The 15,680-nt window shown below is 47.8% G+C and overlaps 1 protein-coding gene across 2 annotated transcripts in view; it reads right to left on the bottom strand.

Moving 5' to 3' along the window:
- Nucleotides 1-171: 171 nt before the first annotated feature.
- The window catches only part of U2af2 (U2 small nuclear RNA auxiliary factor 2), an 18,017-nt gene continuing 2,508 nt past the window's right edge, over nucleotides 172-15,680 (bottom strand). Inside the window, exons 3-13 of one of the 2 annotated variants that reach the window (XM_031385224.1) lie at nucleotides 12,699-12,834; nucleotides 11,970-12,014; nucleotides 11,570-11,673; nucleotides 11,052-11,203; nucleotides 9,681-9,797; nucleotides 8,742-8,880; nucleotides 5,253-5,332; nucleotides 5,056-5,178; nucleotides 4,669-4,767; nucleotides 4,192-4,440; nucleotides 172-936 (exon numbers count right to left, since the gene is read on the bottom strand). In XM_031385224.1, the coding sequence (XP_031241084.1) occupies nucleotides 802-936; nucleotides 4,192-4,440; nucleotides 4,669-4,767; nucleotides 5,056-5,178; nucleotides 5,253-5,332; nucleotides 8,742-8,880; nucleotides 9,681-9,797; nucleotides 11,052-11,203; nucleotides 11,570-11,673; nucleotides 11,970-12,014; nucleotides 12,699-12,834 (1,379 nt within the window). In that variant the 3' untranslated portion in view covers nucleotides 172-801. The remainder of the gene's footprint in view (nucleotides 937-4,191; nucleotides 4,441-4,668; nucleotides 4,768-5,055; nucleotides 5,179-5,252; nucleotides 5,333-8,741; nucleotides 8,881-9,680; nucleotides 9,798-11,051; nucleotides 11,204-11,569; nucleotides 11,674-11,969; nucleotides 12,015-12,698; nucleotides 12,835-15,680) is intronic. The other variant, XM_031385226.1, reaches the window with a different exon arrangement.

Here is a 15,680-nt window from a genome sequence, read left to right as displayed (position 1 = left end):
CTTATGCCCTTACGTCACTTCCGCATCAACGCAGCAGTGGAGACGCCGAAACAGCCAAGCCTCTCGTTTACCCTCGCGGGACACTCAGGCCTGCCTCCCTCCCTAGGTGCCACCCTCAACACCCTCGACCGAAAGAGACGGGCAGACACACTGGACACAGATGGAGCTCCATAAAGTAAAATACAACAAAATGTTTAATGAGCAAATTCGTATTAGCAAATATGAAACTGCCACAGAGAGGGGGAGCGGGACAAAGACCAGGGGTTGAGGAGAGTCAGGAAGACTAAGGAGAAGAACCAACTACTTAAGAAACCAGGGTGGAGAACAGGGAGGACCAGAAGCCAGAGGACGGGAGCTGTGGTCCTGCAAAGGGAGAGGGCAGGGCACTGAGGGCCAGACAACAAAATTCAAAATAGTTTGGCCATAAAATATAAACACGCTATGTTCCTACCATGGGGGAAGAGAGGAGGAAAGGGGTATAAAGGGGTAAGAAGAGGCTGTTTGAGAAGGGGCTGTGGGGGTCCTACCCACCCTGCTGTGCACACAGTCCCCATCCCAGCCCGTTCCCTCTGTGTCTGTGTGGGTGCATATGTCTGTGTGGGCCTGTGTGCACTTGCCCAGTCCCCTTCCTGCCCTAGCTCCCCGCCCCCCACCCCCCTTAATTGCTGCCATTCCAGTTGCTGCCGGCTGTCATTCGGCTGTCACTCCTCTGCCCATCTTCTTCAGAGGGGGGAAAGGAGGAGGGGACAGGTGGGGGGAAAGTCCCCAGCCAGCCCTGCCCCCACCCTCCCCCAGCCACCTCTACCAGAAGTCCCGACGGTGGTAAGAGTCAGGGTCACAGTATTTTGTGACCACCACTCTGTTGGCGAACTTGCGACCGGTTAGACCCTGCATGGCTTTCTGGCAGTCAAAGACAGAGGTGAACTCCACAAAGATCTGTAGGAACAAGAGGCAGATCTGTGAATAGGTTGGCTCCTAGCATCTAGCCAGCATTCATTTAAGTACAGAATCAGCACAGGAAATGAGAGAACACCTCATCACATTGTCCAGACGGGTTCAGTATGAGGGTGTTCACCCAAACCTTCTCCAGTACCCAAGAACAAGGCACAGGAATGGAGAAAAACAGGGCAGGCCTTAGTCATCTAAGTACACAGAGGAGAGAAGGGTCACTTCTGCATCATGCACCCCCACAGGGTGCTCCCCAAGCCACTACAACAATCATGTTCTCCCCACAGACAGTGGGTAAGGAAAGCTCAGAAATTAGAACTCAAGCCCAACCTGAACTAAAACAGGTTCATCTATCCAAGCTGATAATCCTGCTTGAACCACCTTACAGGAAATGAATACAATGAAGGTACCTTAACATGGGAAACTGCATGACTACTGCCCTACTTTAACAAACCAGTTGACTTCAGAACAGAGTGAAGAGAATAGGAGATAAAACTGACAAAAGCTTTATGGAGCCAGTAAAATGGCTCTACAACTCTGACATCCTGTGTTCAACCCCATCAATTTTGGAACCTGACTCCTCTCCCAAAAGTTGTCCCATGCTTGCACAAAAACAAAAATAAGTGAGTTAAAAATCTTGTTTAAAAGGTCTGGAGAGATGGCTCAACAGTTAAGAGCACTGACTGCTCTTCCAGAGGTTCTGAGTTCAATTCAGAACAACCACATAGTGGCTCACAACCATCTGTAATGGAACCTCTTCAGGTGAGTCTGACAGTGACAGTGTACTCACATACATTAAATAAATGAATCTTTAAAAAAAAGAAACTGCGACCAAATTCAGGGTATGGACCTTACTGAAACAAGACATTTTGGAGATATAACATTTAGACAAAACTTAGGTAGACTAGACACCAAGGAATTAAACGAAGACCGTCTTGCTGCAATAGAATTCTTTGGTTTAAAAAAAAAAAGTTATCGAGTTAGCAGGCTGGTTCTGGGGACAGTATGGCCCCAGGAGATAATGAATAAATGTCTGTTAGCACAAAGGTGTGGTGCCTATCCACTGATGGCCAATCCCAAAACACTTAATCTATTCCAAAATGTCAATAATTGAGAAATAGGGCTAAATAGGGCTAAATCTGAGACAAGCTTTAAGTACTCACTGCATAATCCAGATATGAGGATACACACCTGCAATCCCAACAGAGAAGCTAAGGCAAGATCACTAGCCCCAAAGCAGCATGGGCTATGCAGTAAAACCCCATCTCAAAAGCAGAGACAAAACCACCCCCCAAAATACTGATAACCTAAAGCCGGATAATACACACTAAACATCAGCATCAACCTCATATACTTTTAGAAGACAAGTTTAAGAATAAAACAAAAGGTGAATATGGTAGCTAAGTGCCACTGAATTCAAGGCTAGCCAAGCTGAGGCAGCATAGCAAAACCCCATCATTTCAAATGAAGAAAAAAAGTCAGCTGCTCAAGAAGCCAGTCTGTGCATTCAGAGATCCTGTATTTATTTACTCAATCCCCATTTAAAGCAGGCTTCCATTAAGGTGCCAGCCTGAATCAGAACAGTGGCATATCAAATAATGGCACAGAAGCGGTCAAAAGGCTTGCTTCTTTAGCCAGATAGTCATCTTCTTTTTGACCACCACACCAGACCTCTGCGGCATTTCCCAAGATTCATTTGAAACCTGCCCAGCCTTTCCATGTGTGAGTTTCTATCAATCCTCACCCACTTGGGAGTTCCCATCTGCCCAGCTAACTGCTTTCTAGCTGACTCTATTAAGATATCTAAGTAACCTCAAAGGCAGTAGGCACAAAGATTGTTGTTGCCCTCCACCTCACCTGACACTCAGCTCCTGGGCCTTTCTCCTCCCCGTCTCCACAAACTCATCCATTTCTCTCATCACCCATTATAGTCACCACATCACTTATGGACACAGATGTGTTCTGAATGTCACTGGGCAATTTCACCACTTCAAGTTTTATGGGGCATACAAACTATATGTTATCACTAGATATCACCTTGACTAAACAGTTATCTTCCAGCACAGGAACATACTTTAAAGCAAACCACCATCTTTCTCCTGTATTAATACAAGAAACCCCATGGATCACCTGACTCATGACTCTGCCCTCTCCATATATTTATCAAACTAGCTGGCATTATATCTGCTATTCTTTTTTATAGAAAAAAACTATCTGTGAAGCCCCATTCCTCTACAAGAAAACCCTAGGCTTCTTCCTCAAGTTGATAAGCCCCCCCCCCAATCCTCTTGCAAAATTGGCCTCTTCTCTCACAAATCCTGCTCATGGTCCTTTCAGCCATAACAAAAGTTCCTAAAACCAATGGCTGAAGAATATCCTGTCCTCATCTCATTCATACTCCTGCAATGCAGCAATTAGCTCTACAGGGGCAAAGCAAGTCCCTGCTTTGAATATGCCCACCCCAACCACACACACAACAATCCTACCTGAGGTCTCTGCTTTCTGTCCATCTGCCTAGGAGAGACCTATCTAAAACCAGAACCTGGCCCTGTGGAAGTGGCTCAATGATAAACACTTGCTTAGTTAGCTACTATGAGGCCATGAATTCTATCTTCAATACCAAAAAGACAAATAAAGGAGTCTAGCAACTCTGATTCCCATCCTTTCCTGCTACTGCCCAACACAGCACCCTAGCAAAGTGTCCCCAGCTGTTTGTGGGTAAGAGCTCTATTCACAACCAGATCTTCCACTGGCAGAATAGGAACACCAACAACCCCTCAGCAGCACCTTCCAAGGCGGACATGCAGAGCTTATCTAAACCTACCAGTGTAGAGGTAGCAAGCTCAGTAGCCTCTGAGATCAAGACCACAAACATGTGATGCCTAGCTGTGTGTGGCTTGTCACCTCTGTACCACACCCTATAAGGAGCTCAGGAGCCAGTGAAAGAACACAGATGCAGATTCAAGGCAGGTAGGTAGTAAGGAAGCCATGTGGTAACATCATAGCAACAAATAAGGCAAAGCTATTTGCTAAAGGATCCCACGTAAGAAGGAAGAAGAAAAATAAGTTTTGAACTAAGTTACATCAATATATAGAAACCAATTTCTCCACTATAGGCCCCAAGAAGCCCCCAGAAGACCTTGATCCTCTCTGGATCCTCTGCATCACCCTTAGAGCCAGACAGGTACTGAGGGAGAGAAGGTGGTAAGGGGTGTGTACACAAAACAAAAAGGGCACCCTGACCTTTCCGCAGCCAGGCACCTCGACGCCGTCCACAGGGCGGGGAATTTCAATGGATTTGACCAGCCCATACTTGCTGCACTCGTCTCGTACGTCCTCTACAATCTCCTCATACTCCTCATCGTCCAGCAGCTCCTCAGGCAGCACCATGTTCATGAGGCACAGGACCTCGGTTGGGTGACCGCCCATCTGCACCTGAGAGCTCATCAGGCCGGGCACTTGAAGGGTCACAGGTGTCTGATTGATGGTGCTCTGTGGAGTCAGGGAGAACAGATTTGTCACAAAACGGCTCAGACTAGCCTCCCTCCATTCAAGCCTGTGCCTCTTACACCCAACTAGTGGGACCATTCCTCTACTTAAACACTTATGAACCCAGTGCCCAAATCCCCTCCCATGAAAACTGGGGCAGAACTCAAGAAAACCTTCCCAGCCAACCCTTCCCACCCCCAGGGTCCCTCTAGCCAATGGAAGATGACGTGCCGGGAGGCTCACCAGCGTGGCATTCTTGGCTCCCACACTCGCCCTCTGGACAAGCAGCTTCTTGTCCCCTAGCTGCATACCATTCAGCCCCGCAATGGCCTATGGTCAGAGGACGAAGGATGGAAAGGGTGCAGGAAAGGAACAGGTCAGGAACCAAGGGGCCCAGCACTTCCCCCAAAGAACCAGGCATTGGTGGGGAAAGAGTGGAAGGCAAGCAGCTTTTAAGTTTGGAAAGAGGCAAAACCAAGGGAAAAGGAATGAGTCCCCAAAAGGCTTTGCTTAAGACTAAACATCCCCTACCCCCAACACTAGCCCAAGGAGAGAATACCTTAAGCTTTCTAAGAGTAGGGTTAAGGGCAGATGGAGCGAGCAGCTACTCAGACTCACCTGATCTGTGACGTTGATGTCCACGTACTCACAGAAGGCATAGCCCTTGGAGAGCCCTGTGGCACTATCCTTGACCAAATTGAAGGCCTTGAGAGGCCCAAAGGATGTCAGCAGCTCTTTTACCTACAAAGGGCCAAAAATTTATCAGGGTTTGGTCAGGCTAAGAAGGGTAGCTAGCAAGAGAGCAGAGGATTTACCTGGTCATCATTTAGGTAGTTGGGCAAACCCCCGATGAACAGCTTGTGGGCAGAGTCTGGGACTACAGTAGATACAACTCCTAAAGACAAAAAAATGTATAAAGACTTCAATTCCAATACAAAGCAATTTCCCAACATCTACGAGAAAAGCTGGACTGGTGACATGCATACTTGTCTTTTCAGCACTTTGGAGACTAAGGCAGAAGAATCAGTCTCAAAAAAATCTACAGTGAGCCCCCTTCGCAGGTCCTATCCTACTTAAGATACCATATAAAGGTGGGAGGAAGCCACACTAAACCCCCTTATTCTGACAAGTATACAAGCATAGGCCAGCCAACAACTGAACATTAAACATTCCCTAGGAACTGACAACTACCCACCAACATCTCATCTCATTGAGTCATTATCAGGCCCCTCCATCAGTCCAGCATAACTCCTCTGTTCCAAAGTCTCACTATAAGTAGCCTCCCCCTTTTCAGCTCTCCCCAGCAGACCTAAGTTACAGAGCAACTATGACAAGAAGGATAAACAGCCAGGCCATATCCAATACTGCCATAAGCCAGGGACAACCACTTTCAAAATCTATCTGGGGCTGGAGAGCTGGCTCAGCAGTTAAGAGCACTTGCTGCTCTTCCAGGGGGCTCAGGTTCAGTTTCCCAGCACCCACATGATGACTCACAACCACTCATAACTCCAGTTCCAGGGAATTTGACACTCTCGTCTGACCTCTTTAGACACCAGGCATCCATACAGTATATACTTTTATGCAGGCAAAAAACTCATACCTTAGGTACAAAAGCCCTAGTTTAAAGAAAAAGAAATAAAGTTCTAAGAGTAGGAAGGGGTGACGTCTAGAGTCCAACTCAACAGAGCCTTTCTAAGGCAGCTCAGCAGGCTTGGCTCTGCACCAGTTTCTAACAAGTAAGCAGCAAAGCAGCAGCTGAGCCACAAATCCCATCTGATAATCACTGTGACATATCTCAGAGGGAGAGCAAGGTAGGACCCAACACAGCTGCCCTGACTTCAATTCTCTGCTGTCTACACCTAGAGAAAAAGGGAGACCACCACACTACAAACAGGGCACATACAGAAGCATTCTGTTCCACTTAATCCCAGGGATGCAAGGTGCTATAACACTGAGGACTAAGAAGAACTTCACTGCTGTGGAAATGCGGCTCAGCTTGCACTACAGATGATGTCAGTCTTAGTTATCAGTCCATACTCTCACCAGGGAGAAAGTCAGCCTTCCAATTTACAAATCTTTTAACTCTATCATCAACATTTATTGGATTTCATCAAATGCTTTTTCTCTTTAGTTTATGTAGTGACCTTTGTTTTCCTCCTCTGGAAGAGGAAGTTCAAAAAACAAGACAGGGGACCAGAAGGCAGAATTCTACTAGTTGCTGCCTTCTCGTAGTAATTTTGTGCAGAAGCACAGGCAGAGCTAGAGAGCTAGGTCTTCAGGCAGGCACATCCCAAAGAGACTCAGGACTGATCTTCCTATTGTTTAATCGAAGCAATGCAAAGACTCCCTGTGAAAGAGGCTTGCCACTTAGCAGCATGATCCAAAGCAACTGTGCCTGTTATCCACATGTTTTCAGTAGAAAGTTTAGCATGAAAGAGTACAGAGAAAAACTGAGCTTAGGACTCCCTCCGTGGCCAACCTCCTGTGCAACCAAGAAAACCTATGAATTTCATGACCATGAGAAATTATTAATCATCACTCCTGGCTTCTTTCCTCTGTGAAATGACAATTCCACCTACTACAAAGGACATTAAACTGTGGCACATGCTTGTGATCTCAATACTGGGGGCAGGGACTTAAGCTGGGAGACTAGTCTAAGATACAGTTATATCATGCATCAAAAAACTACAGCTAGGCCTAATGGTACAAGCTTATAATCCCAACTATGCAGGATCAAGGCCTCCCTGGGAAACACAGAGACCCTGCCTCAAACTACTAGTAAAAAGGTTGAGGATATCACCAAGTGGCAGACTATCTGCTTAGCATGTGCAAGGTCTAAGTTCAATTCCCAGTACCACAATGATACCAGTAATAAAAATAAGTAATATAAAAGGAATGACACTGTGCACAAATTTATTTGTAAAAACAAGCAGCAGGCCACAACTGACTCCCAAGTCATAATTAACGAATAAGTGAAGGCTAAAAGAAGACCCAGGAACAGGAAACACCTGGCATGCCACACAGTCAGCAGGTGACTGTCTATGTAATTAAAGAGCAATCCAAACAATGAACTCAGTGCCAAGAGATACAAAAGAGATGTTCTACAGCTTTACCTGAGAGTAAGTAAGCAAGCAGGACCCAGTGCCACAGGCCTATAATCACAACTACCCAGGCAGCTGGGGGCAGGAGGCCCCCAAGTTCCAGGCCTCTCTAGGCAAACTTAGTGAAACCCTACCTCAAAATAAGAACTTAAAAGGAGCTTGGGATTCAGGTTAGAGGTTAAGCACTTTCCTGACAAGCACAAGGACTGGAGTTCAATCCCCAGTACCACCGTGAATCTTCTCCAACCGATACTTTCAGGAGTATGTTAGCTTTAGACTCGGATATGTAAGAAGTGGAAAGAGGCACTGACCACACCAGAACTTGCAATAAGAAACCATTCGGTAGTCAGGCCCTACCCCCAAGTCCTGCACTACCAAGATACCAAGAATGTGCTCTTTCCTCTATAGTCAAGGGGTGACTTGACTTGGTTCCAATGGGCACCCTCTGATGCGGAGCATCAACCGGGAGGACCCCACATTCATTCCAATAAGCCTCAGACTTGGGTCTCAATAACTTAGCTAGACTCCAGCAGCAGTGCTTCCTGAAGCCCAGTAGGGGATCAAACAACCTCCGTATCCCAACTCATATCCCACCTCACCTGCCAAAGGCTAGGTCAGCAAACTATAGCTTACAGGTGACACACATGGAGCCTTTAAACTCTGAAAGATTAGTGCAGAATGTGGGTGGAAAAAAAAAAAAAAAATCACAAAAAATCCAAGTTTCTAATAACCCTGTTTGTAGCTTAAACACTTAAGATTGTGACTTACCAACCAGAAGTTATACTATATACAACTACAGGAAACAGCACAGAACACACGTCAAAGACATGGAATCAGTGAACACTAACATGCTAGGGCCACACACCAGAACCTCACAAAGATCTGTTGATATGTACTTACAAATACATACAAACACAACACATCAAGCTCTAAAATTCCAGGGCTAAGGGGACAAGATAAGAACAATGCCCAGACTGCAAGTCCCACACTTTCCAGAACACCTCTGATCTGGACCTGGCTCTGACATTTACAAGCTAAGCTAAGCTGTAAGTTCTCAGATCACAGCTCACCACTTCAGAGACCCAGGACACCTGCCAAGCTAGAAGAACATCCATAGCACATACACACCCTAGCTGGACTAAGTACAGGAACCCGGGCTGAGGAAACAGTGACATCCCACCCACCCAACAAATTCCTACTCACCAGGCACATAAACAGAGGGGTTCTCTGACATGCCAGGCAGTGGCTGGTAGTCATGAGGCCTTCGAATCTTCAATGACTGGCCCTGGAAGATGATGCCATCAAACGCCATGGCCTGGGTCGTCTCATCCACTGACCGGAACTAAAGGAAAAGAAGCAACAGAGCTAAAGAGTAGGTTGGGACTAGATCAGCCCCCAAGACTCTTAACTTTCCTCCCACTTATATAAACAAACATAATGTACCAAATCCATAATGAACAATGGGAAGAAGCACTACCAGATTACTTCTAGAGCTCACACTCTAGAAAGCAAATATCTTCGCACTCAACAGATAGCAAGCACACCATCATAAGCTCTGACAATGTTGGAAAAGGACCAACTGCTGAGAAGCCAGCATAGGCAAGTTAGATCAACTAAGTTAGGTGGCGATGACAGACAGGCTTTCTGATAAAGTGACATTTAGGCTGAAGTCACCAGCAGTACAAATCAAAGTGGACTCTGATGAGCAAGTGCAGACTGAGAGGAAACACTCAAAAACTTCTTCAGCAGCCTTGATCATGCCAACACCCACACTGTTTTTTATGAGTATGACCCCCAGAGCTGAGCTAGGTCTTTACAGACAATTGGAGAGTAACTGCCAAGAAACATGACTTAAAAACATCTAGAGTAAACTGCCTCAGCCTAGGTCCCAAATAGGTAGACGCATATTGAGCCCTCTGGAAGATCAGTCTAGCCCGAGCAGAGAGGACTGGGCCAGAATAGTCTCAAAAACAAAGCAGGAAGGAGCCCCAGAGTTCTCCCAGGGAGGCAGAACATAGGAAGGTATAGGTAGGATGGAACTACTCTGGCAGCAAAATGGAAAATGGGCTGCAGAAAAAGCAGTCAGAGTAGGCAGCACAGACTAGCCCTGCTATCCCTTACCCTTATCACTAGAAAGCTCACCTCCAAAAAGGCAAAATTCTTGTCCTGATTTATCTGCACAGCCAAGACTGGGTTGCCAGGGGCCTGAGTCAACCCCCCCAAGCGCATCTGGGCATTGAAGAAGTCCATCATAGCCTCCTGCAGAGGGAATAGGAGACAGGGAAGGGCGGGGAGGGAGGTGGAGAGAGGAGGGGAAGGGTGAGAGAGGGAGACACAGAGGGGTTTGGGGGTAAGGGGAGAGGAATGAGGGAAGGGAGAATGGGGAGGGAAAGGGACAGTGGAATATGGGTCAGGGGTATAGAGGTCAATAGTAGGAACAAATGCAGGAGGAAAATGAAAAAAAAAACAGAAGAAGCAATACCAAAGGACAGGAGACAAGAGCAAATGGGCCAGACAGGAGGACAGGCATGAGGAATGAGCCATGGAGCCCAAAAAGTTAGGAAGAAAAGTTATTCAAGAAAAGATGAAAGGATATGACAGGAAAAAAAAACAAACAAAAACCATGAAGACACGAGGAAGAAAGGCCCAGTGCAGACAAGGCAGGAAAGGGCAGGAAAACAACAAGCAGGAAGAGAAAGACAAGCAAAGGGACAGAAGGGTGCCCAGAGAGGCAGAGCAAGTGGAGTGCAGGGGCAGGGAGGGATGGAGGAGCAGGGAAGAAGGGGTAGGGCGGGAGGGGAGGAGAAAAGAGTGATGTGGAGGGATCTGGCCCTGGAGTCCGGGGGCTGGTTTATCAAATGTAGCAAAGTGCAGGTTGAGAAAGTCAGAATGGACCTTACTTGCCTTCGACGATGGTAGCAAACTTTTTGTTGCTACGAGGGATCTCAGCCCCACAATATTTCACTTTAAAGAGAAATGGAAACAACTCTTTGATCTCGGGATTCTCAGGGGGTGCCACGGGAAGGGGTGGGGGAGAGGGATGGGGGAGAGGAGCGGTGGGGAAGGTGGGGGAGGTCAGGGCTACCAAAAATAAAAGAACAGCGACCGTGGGAGGGATGTGGGGAAAAGGATGTGGATAGACGGCAGAAAAGGAGAGCATGTCAGAAAACTGCAGGGACGTGCGTCTGTTTGTACGTGTGTCGAGTCTCCCTCTCTGTCTCTCTCCAACACGTAGGTACAATATGTAGGTGGGTACGTTATGTGTGTGTTTGATCCCTGGGTTGTTGGAGGAGGTTAGGGAAAGGGAGACGGGAGAGGGGAAGAGGAGGGAGGGAGGGGCCACCCCCAGCCCGGCCCCTGGCTGGCTCAACTCCATCCGTCCGTCTGGGAGGGGGCCGGGGGGTCTTGCAGGAACAGAGTCTGACGCGTGCAGGTTGGGGAAAGGGAATGGAGGGAGGGGAGGCACAGGATGGGGAAACAGGGGAGAGGGCAGGGGCAGGAGGAGGGCAGTACCTCAGTAATGCCAAAAGGGATGTTGCCCACGTAGAGACGTCTGGCCTGTCTGGTCATCTGGCTCCCAACCACAGGCACTGGCGTTGGGGTCACAGCCAGACCATCAGGAGTCATGGTTGGGAGAAGGGCAGTGGCTGGAATCTGACCCGCAGCTTCAATAGAGGTATAAAGAGAGAAGAAACCATTAGCAACCCTAAAACCTGGACTACTCAGTGTACACTGACCCTACCCACCCACCCACCCTCCAGATGACTTCATCTGGAAGCTCTTCAATCAACCAAGTCAACTTAGCAGTGGGGCCCCATCCAATACCCACTACTAAGAAGTCTGACTTTCTAAGCAGCCCACTGTGGAAGACATTCCCTCCTCCAGCAGCACTTCCCATAGCAGGTACCAGAAGCCCCTGAGTATGATCCTTCAGTTTCACCAAGCACATTCACACACAGAATTTTAACCCCTAGCACATACATACACAAAATTTTAACCCCTACAACAGCCTATGGGAGGGAAAGGCCTACCTTGCATGGCCTTGTACTGCATTGGGGTGATGTGCTCAAAGCCAGGCGGTGGCACGTCCCAGTATTTACGCACCTTCTTCTTCTTCTCATGGCGGGGGGAACGACTGGGGAAGGGGGGAGGGGGAAAGTGGGGCAGGGCAACCTCAGTCTGACCAACACTGGGCCTGCAAGTCCCATAAGGAACACCTCCCAGCCCACCTCACCCTCCCACACATAAGCTCCACTCTCCAGGAGGGAGAGCTGGGCCTGGGCCTGGGCCTGGGCCTGAGAAGGGACACTGGCAGATGAGCCTCTTCCCCAGTGCTCGGGACAGGGTGGGGATGCAAGGCAGGCAAATTGCACAGGTGAGAAAGGAGAAGGGAGTGGACATGGGGCAGAAGGGGCAGGAAGAGAAGCTCACATCAATCCACCGTGCTCCTCTTTAGCGCCTCTGGTCAAAGGTTTGCTGAGGGGTGGGAGGGAAAGGGAAAGGTATGGGGAGGAGTGACTGGGGACCTTTGTCTTCCCCACACAACACACCATGCCCAAGGTTGCTGAACCCCAAGACCAAGGCAGGACCGAGGAGCATGCAGGCCCCCTCAGCCCTGCCAAGCCCCCCAACCCTACCATTCCCAGAACAGAGGAAGTAATGAGAAGGAGCAGGAAGAGAATAGGCCACTCTATGGAGAAACTGAGATAAGGAAGGAGGCGCTTCATATATCCCACACTTCCTTACCTAGAAGGAACAGAGAGAATGAGGGGAACCCAGGAAGGAAAGACAACTGAATAACTAGACCAATAGCCCTGAGCTGGAAACTAAGGCCCAAGCTTCAGATACAGCCCTACTCCTAGATCACATAGAAAAGAGAAAGAAACGGCTCCATAACAGCCCCAAACAGAATGAGAGAACAAGAAAAAATTGTGCCTTAAAGACAGGGACAGACAGCCTTGCCCTTAGAGAGAGGAAGAAAAAGGGAAAAAAAGGCCCTGTCCCCAGAAACTATTGCCCCCAGCAGCCCTTTGGCACTGCCAGAGAAACTGAAAGAAACCCCATAAACAGGTAAAACTGAGTCCAAGACAGAACAAGCAGCACCAATAAATACAGAGAACAGTCAGGCAGACCCAGTCAGAGGTCCCAGAGCTCTAGTACCTTCGTCGTCTCCTATCCCGAGAGGCACTGCGCTGGTCCCGGTTGCGCCGATCTCGGCTCCGGCTCCTGCGCTTTCGATCCCGGCTTCGAGAGCGACTGTGACTACGCTTCCGGTGCCGGTTCTCCTTGTCCCGTTCTGGACAAGTATGAGAAGAGATTAAATAGGTGAAGAGAAAGTGCAGGCCCAGCCCACCCTGCGTGCTGGTGGCTATACCAAGACCCAGGGAGGCCACCCCCCCCAAGGGAAGGGATTTAATGGAAGGCGACAACAGGCCACCTGGGTCCACACCTGAGTCCCCAAGGACTCTGAGGGACCAAAGGGACAGGGCCTGGAAATGCCCCCGGGGTGTAAGATACCTGAAGATGCTCAAGAGGAGCTGAGGAGCCAGAGAAGACAGAGGAAGCTGGCTCCTGGTCCCCCTCGAGGGCTGAGGGGCCTGACCCCAGGGTCGTCCCTGAGAGGGGCAGGGCTAGAGGCTGGGGAATCAAGAGACCCAATGATGTTTTCCTGAAGAAACCCACCAACCCCTCAGGAAAAACCTCTGCAACCAGCTGGTACCCACAGCCCCACCACCAGACCCAAGGGTCAGGTGCTAGGCAGATCTAGTAACCTTAAGTGAGGAAACTCAACTCCATCCCTTCCCAAACAGGTGAATAATGCAAGAGGAAACACCCTCTGAAACGGGGGAGCTTCTTTCTGAATGTAGAAAGTAAGGAAAAGATACCTCCAAATATTTCAACTAATGGTCCAGAGCAGCCTCATCCACCAGTCCCTCCCTGCCTCACTTCCTCAAAGCCAAAAGCAGGGTGGGCTAGAGTAAGGACCTGTGTCTTCACCATTCTACTCTGCTTCTTTAGCTTCTTTGCCTTAGAGGTCATGGCTACTAACAGCACAGCCTTGCAAGAAAAACTACAAAGCCTCAAAGGGCAAAGGCAGGCAGATGGATCCGAGCATTCAAGGCCAGCCTGGTCTACATAGCAAGTTCCAGACCAACTGGAGCTATATAGTTAGGCTCCAACTTAAACAAAAACACAACAATGTAACTCCTATTCTGCAGAGTACCCCCTCAAGGCAGAAGCTAAACCAGGATTGCCTTAATTTATTTCCTTAATTCCAAAGTACTATCAATCTCTCAACCATCAACCCCCCTCCCATACAGATGAACACAGCCAGGAGTGATGAGGCATGTGGCAGGCTGACACAGGAAAATAAAGAGTTGGCTAGTGAGTTAAACGAGATCCTATCTCAAAAACAAACATACTCAAAAACTGAAGTGTACCCTAAAAGTATTGACTTCTGAGACTAGCAGTAGGAAAAAGCAATGAGAAAAATTTCAAAGTAGATTTTAAACTCACCCCACATATTATGTATTTTTCTGTTGCAGTGAGTAGGAAATTTTGAAATCTTTAACTCCTTAACTACTAATACTGAAAAAGCACCACAGGAAAAACATAACCTTGAGATACTTCTGAATCTGCAAACAATACCTTCATTTGCATTTAATTATCACTAGTGCTTTGGAAAAAATCTGTCAGATACTCATATAGCAGATAAGGAAACTGAGGCACAAAGAGATCATGACTTACTCAAAGCCCAACAGCTAGGAAACAGTGAAGTCCAGACTGAAATTGTAATGCCACTAAGTTAGGTACCAGGCTGTATTCTCGAATGAAGACCAAGCAAAATATTCAGTACAGAGTCTGGGTTCAACTACTAACAGGAAAGAATTTGCATGTGTACATGCAAAGAAAATAATCAAGAGCTAGACAGGGCAGTCGTGGCACATTCCTTTAATCCCAGCACTTGGGAGGCAGAGGCAGGTAGATTTCTGAGTTCGAGGCCAGCCTGGTCTACAGAGAGAGTTCCAGGACAGCCAGGGCTACACAGAGAAACCCTGACTCAAAAATACCAAACAAACAAAGAGCTAGACAGAGGCAAGAACTGTGGAATATTGAGACAAGCAAAGAACCAGGCAACTCTGGCTCCACACCAGGAAGAGAGGCCACTTACAAATTCCAAATGTCTTCCCTGCTGCTAAGTCTCAAAAACAAAGAATTCCAGAGATGAAGTGACCATACCGGCTGCCTAGGCCACAACAAACTCCCAGTAGACTTAGGGAACTGATAAGGCTAAAATTGAGAGATACAGCGAGGCTGAGTCAGAGACAAATACCCACAGGCAGGCAAGCTGACAAGATGGTGGTCAAGCTTTCTTCTAGCAAGACAAGAACCTTCTCCCACAAACTGATGCTGGAACAGTTAAGAAAAGGAAACTTATTTGCTCAAAATGCTATACTGTAGTTTAGTTGTCTTATGTACACGGCTCCAACAACCGACCCTTATAGGCCAGGTCTCAGGCAGGCCCTGTTGCCACTATCAGCAGGGATGCTCTAGAACTACAAGTCCTATATCAGAGACTCAAAAACCAGCTAAAGCAGCTCCACCTGAACTACAAGGAACTGGCTTTGCAGTCAGAGCCCTACACAAAAACAGGAACTTAGCTTTACCATCCAGTCTTCCCTCCCGTGAATGAAGGTCACACCTACACTACCTAGGTCTCATGAGGTAGTAACATTTGGCATCCACTTTCCCCACCCTTCTACAACTCAACACCAGTCTGAGCCAAAGTCCACCTACCTTCACAATACCAATTATGGCCAGTTAGGCATTTAGCATAATCCAAGCCACATGATAGATACATACACATATACACACTGCTCCATTTAAACTCAGCTCCAGCTTTCCATCAACTAATGCCTGGAGCTTTTTTTCTTAAGAGAAAATAAAAATAAAAACTTAATGAGCCTCAGTTTCCTGCTCAATAAACAGAAAACTATTTTGTCCTCAGAAGGCTGTTACAAGTGATTCACTTAAAACTGTTATAGCCTGATGGTGATGGCTCATGCCTCACATAGAAGGCAGAGGCAGGAGGATCTCTGTGAGTTCAAGGACAACCAGGGCTACACAGAAACCTGAAACCCT

The sequence above is a fragment of the Mastomys coucha genome, unplaced genomic scaffold (assembly GCF_008632895.1).
Source record: "Mastomys coucha isolate ucsf_1 unplaced genomic scaffold, UCSF_Mcou_1 pScaffold21, whole genome shotgun sequence".
Lineage (NCBI taxonomy): Eukaryota > Metazoa > Chordata > Mammalia > Rodentia > Muridae > Mastomys > Mastomys coucha.
The sequence above is the reverse complement of the archived record's forward strand: the minus strand, read 5'-3'. Positions and strand labels throughout refer to the sequence as shown.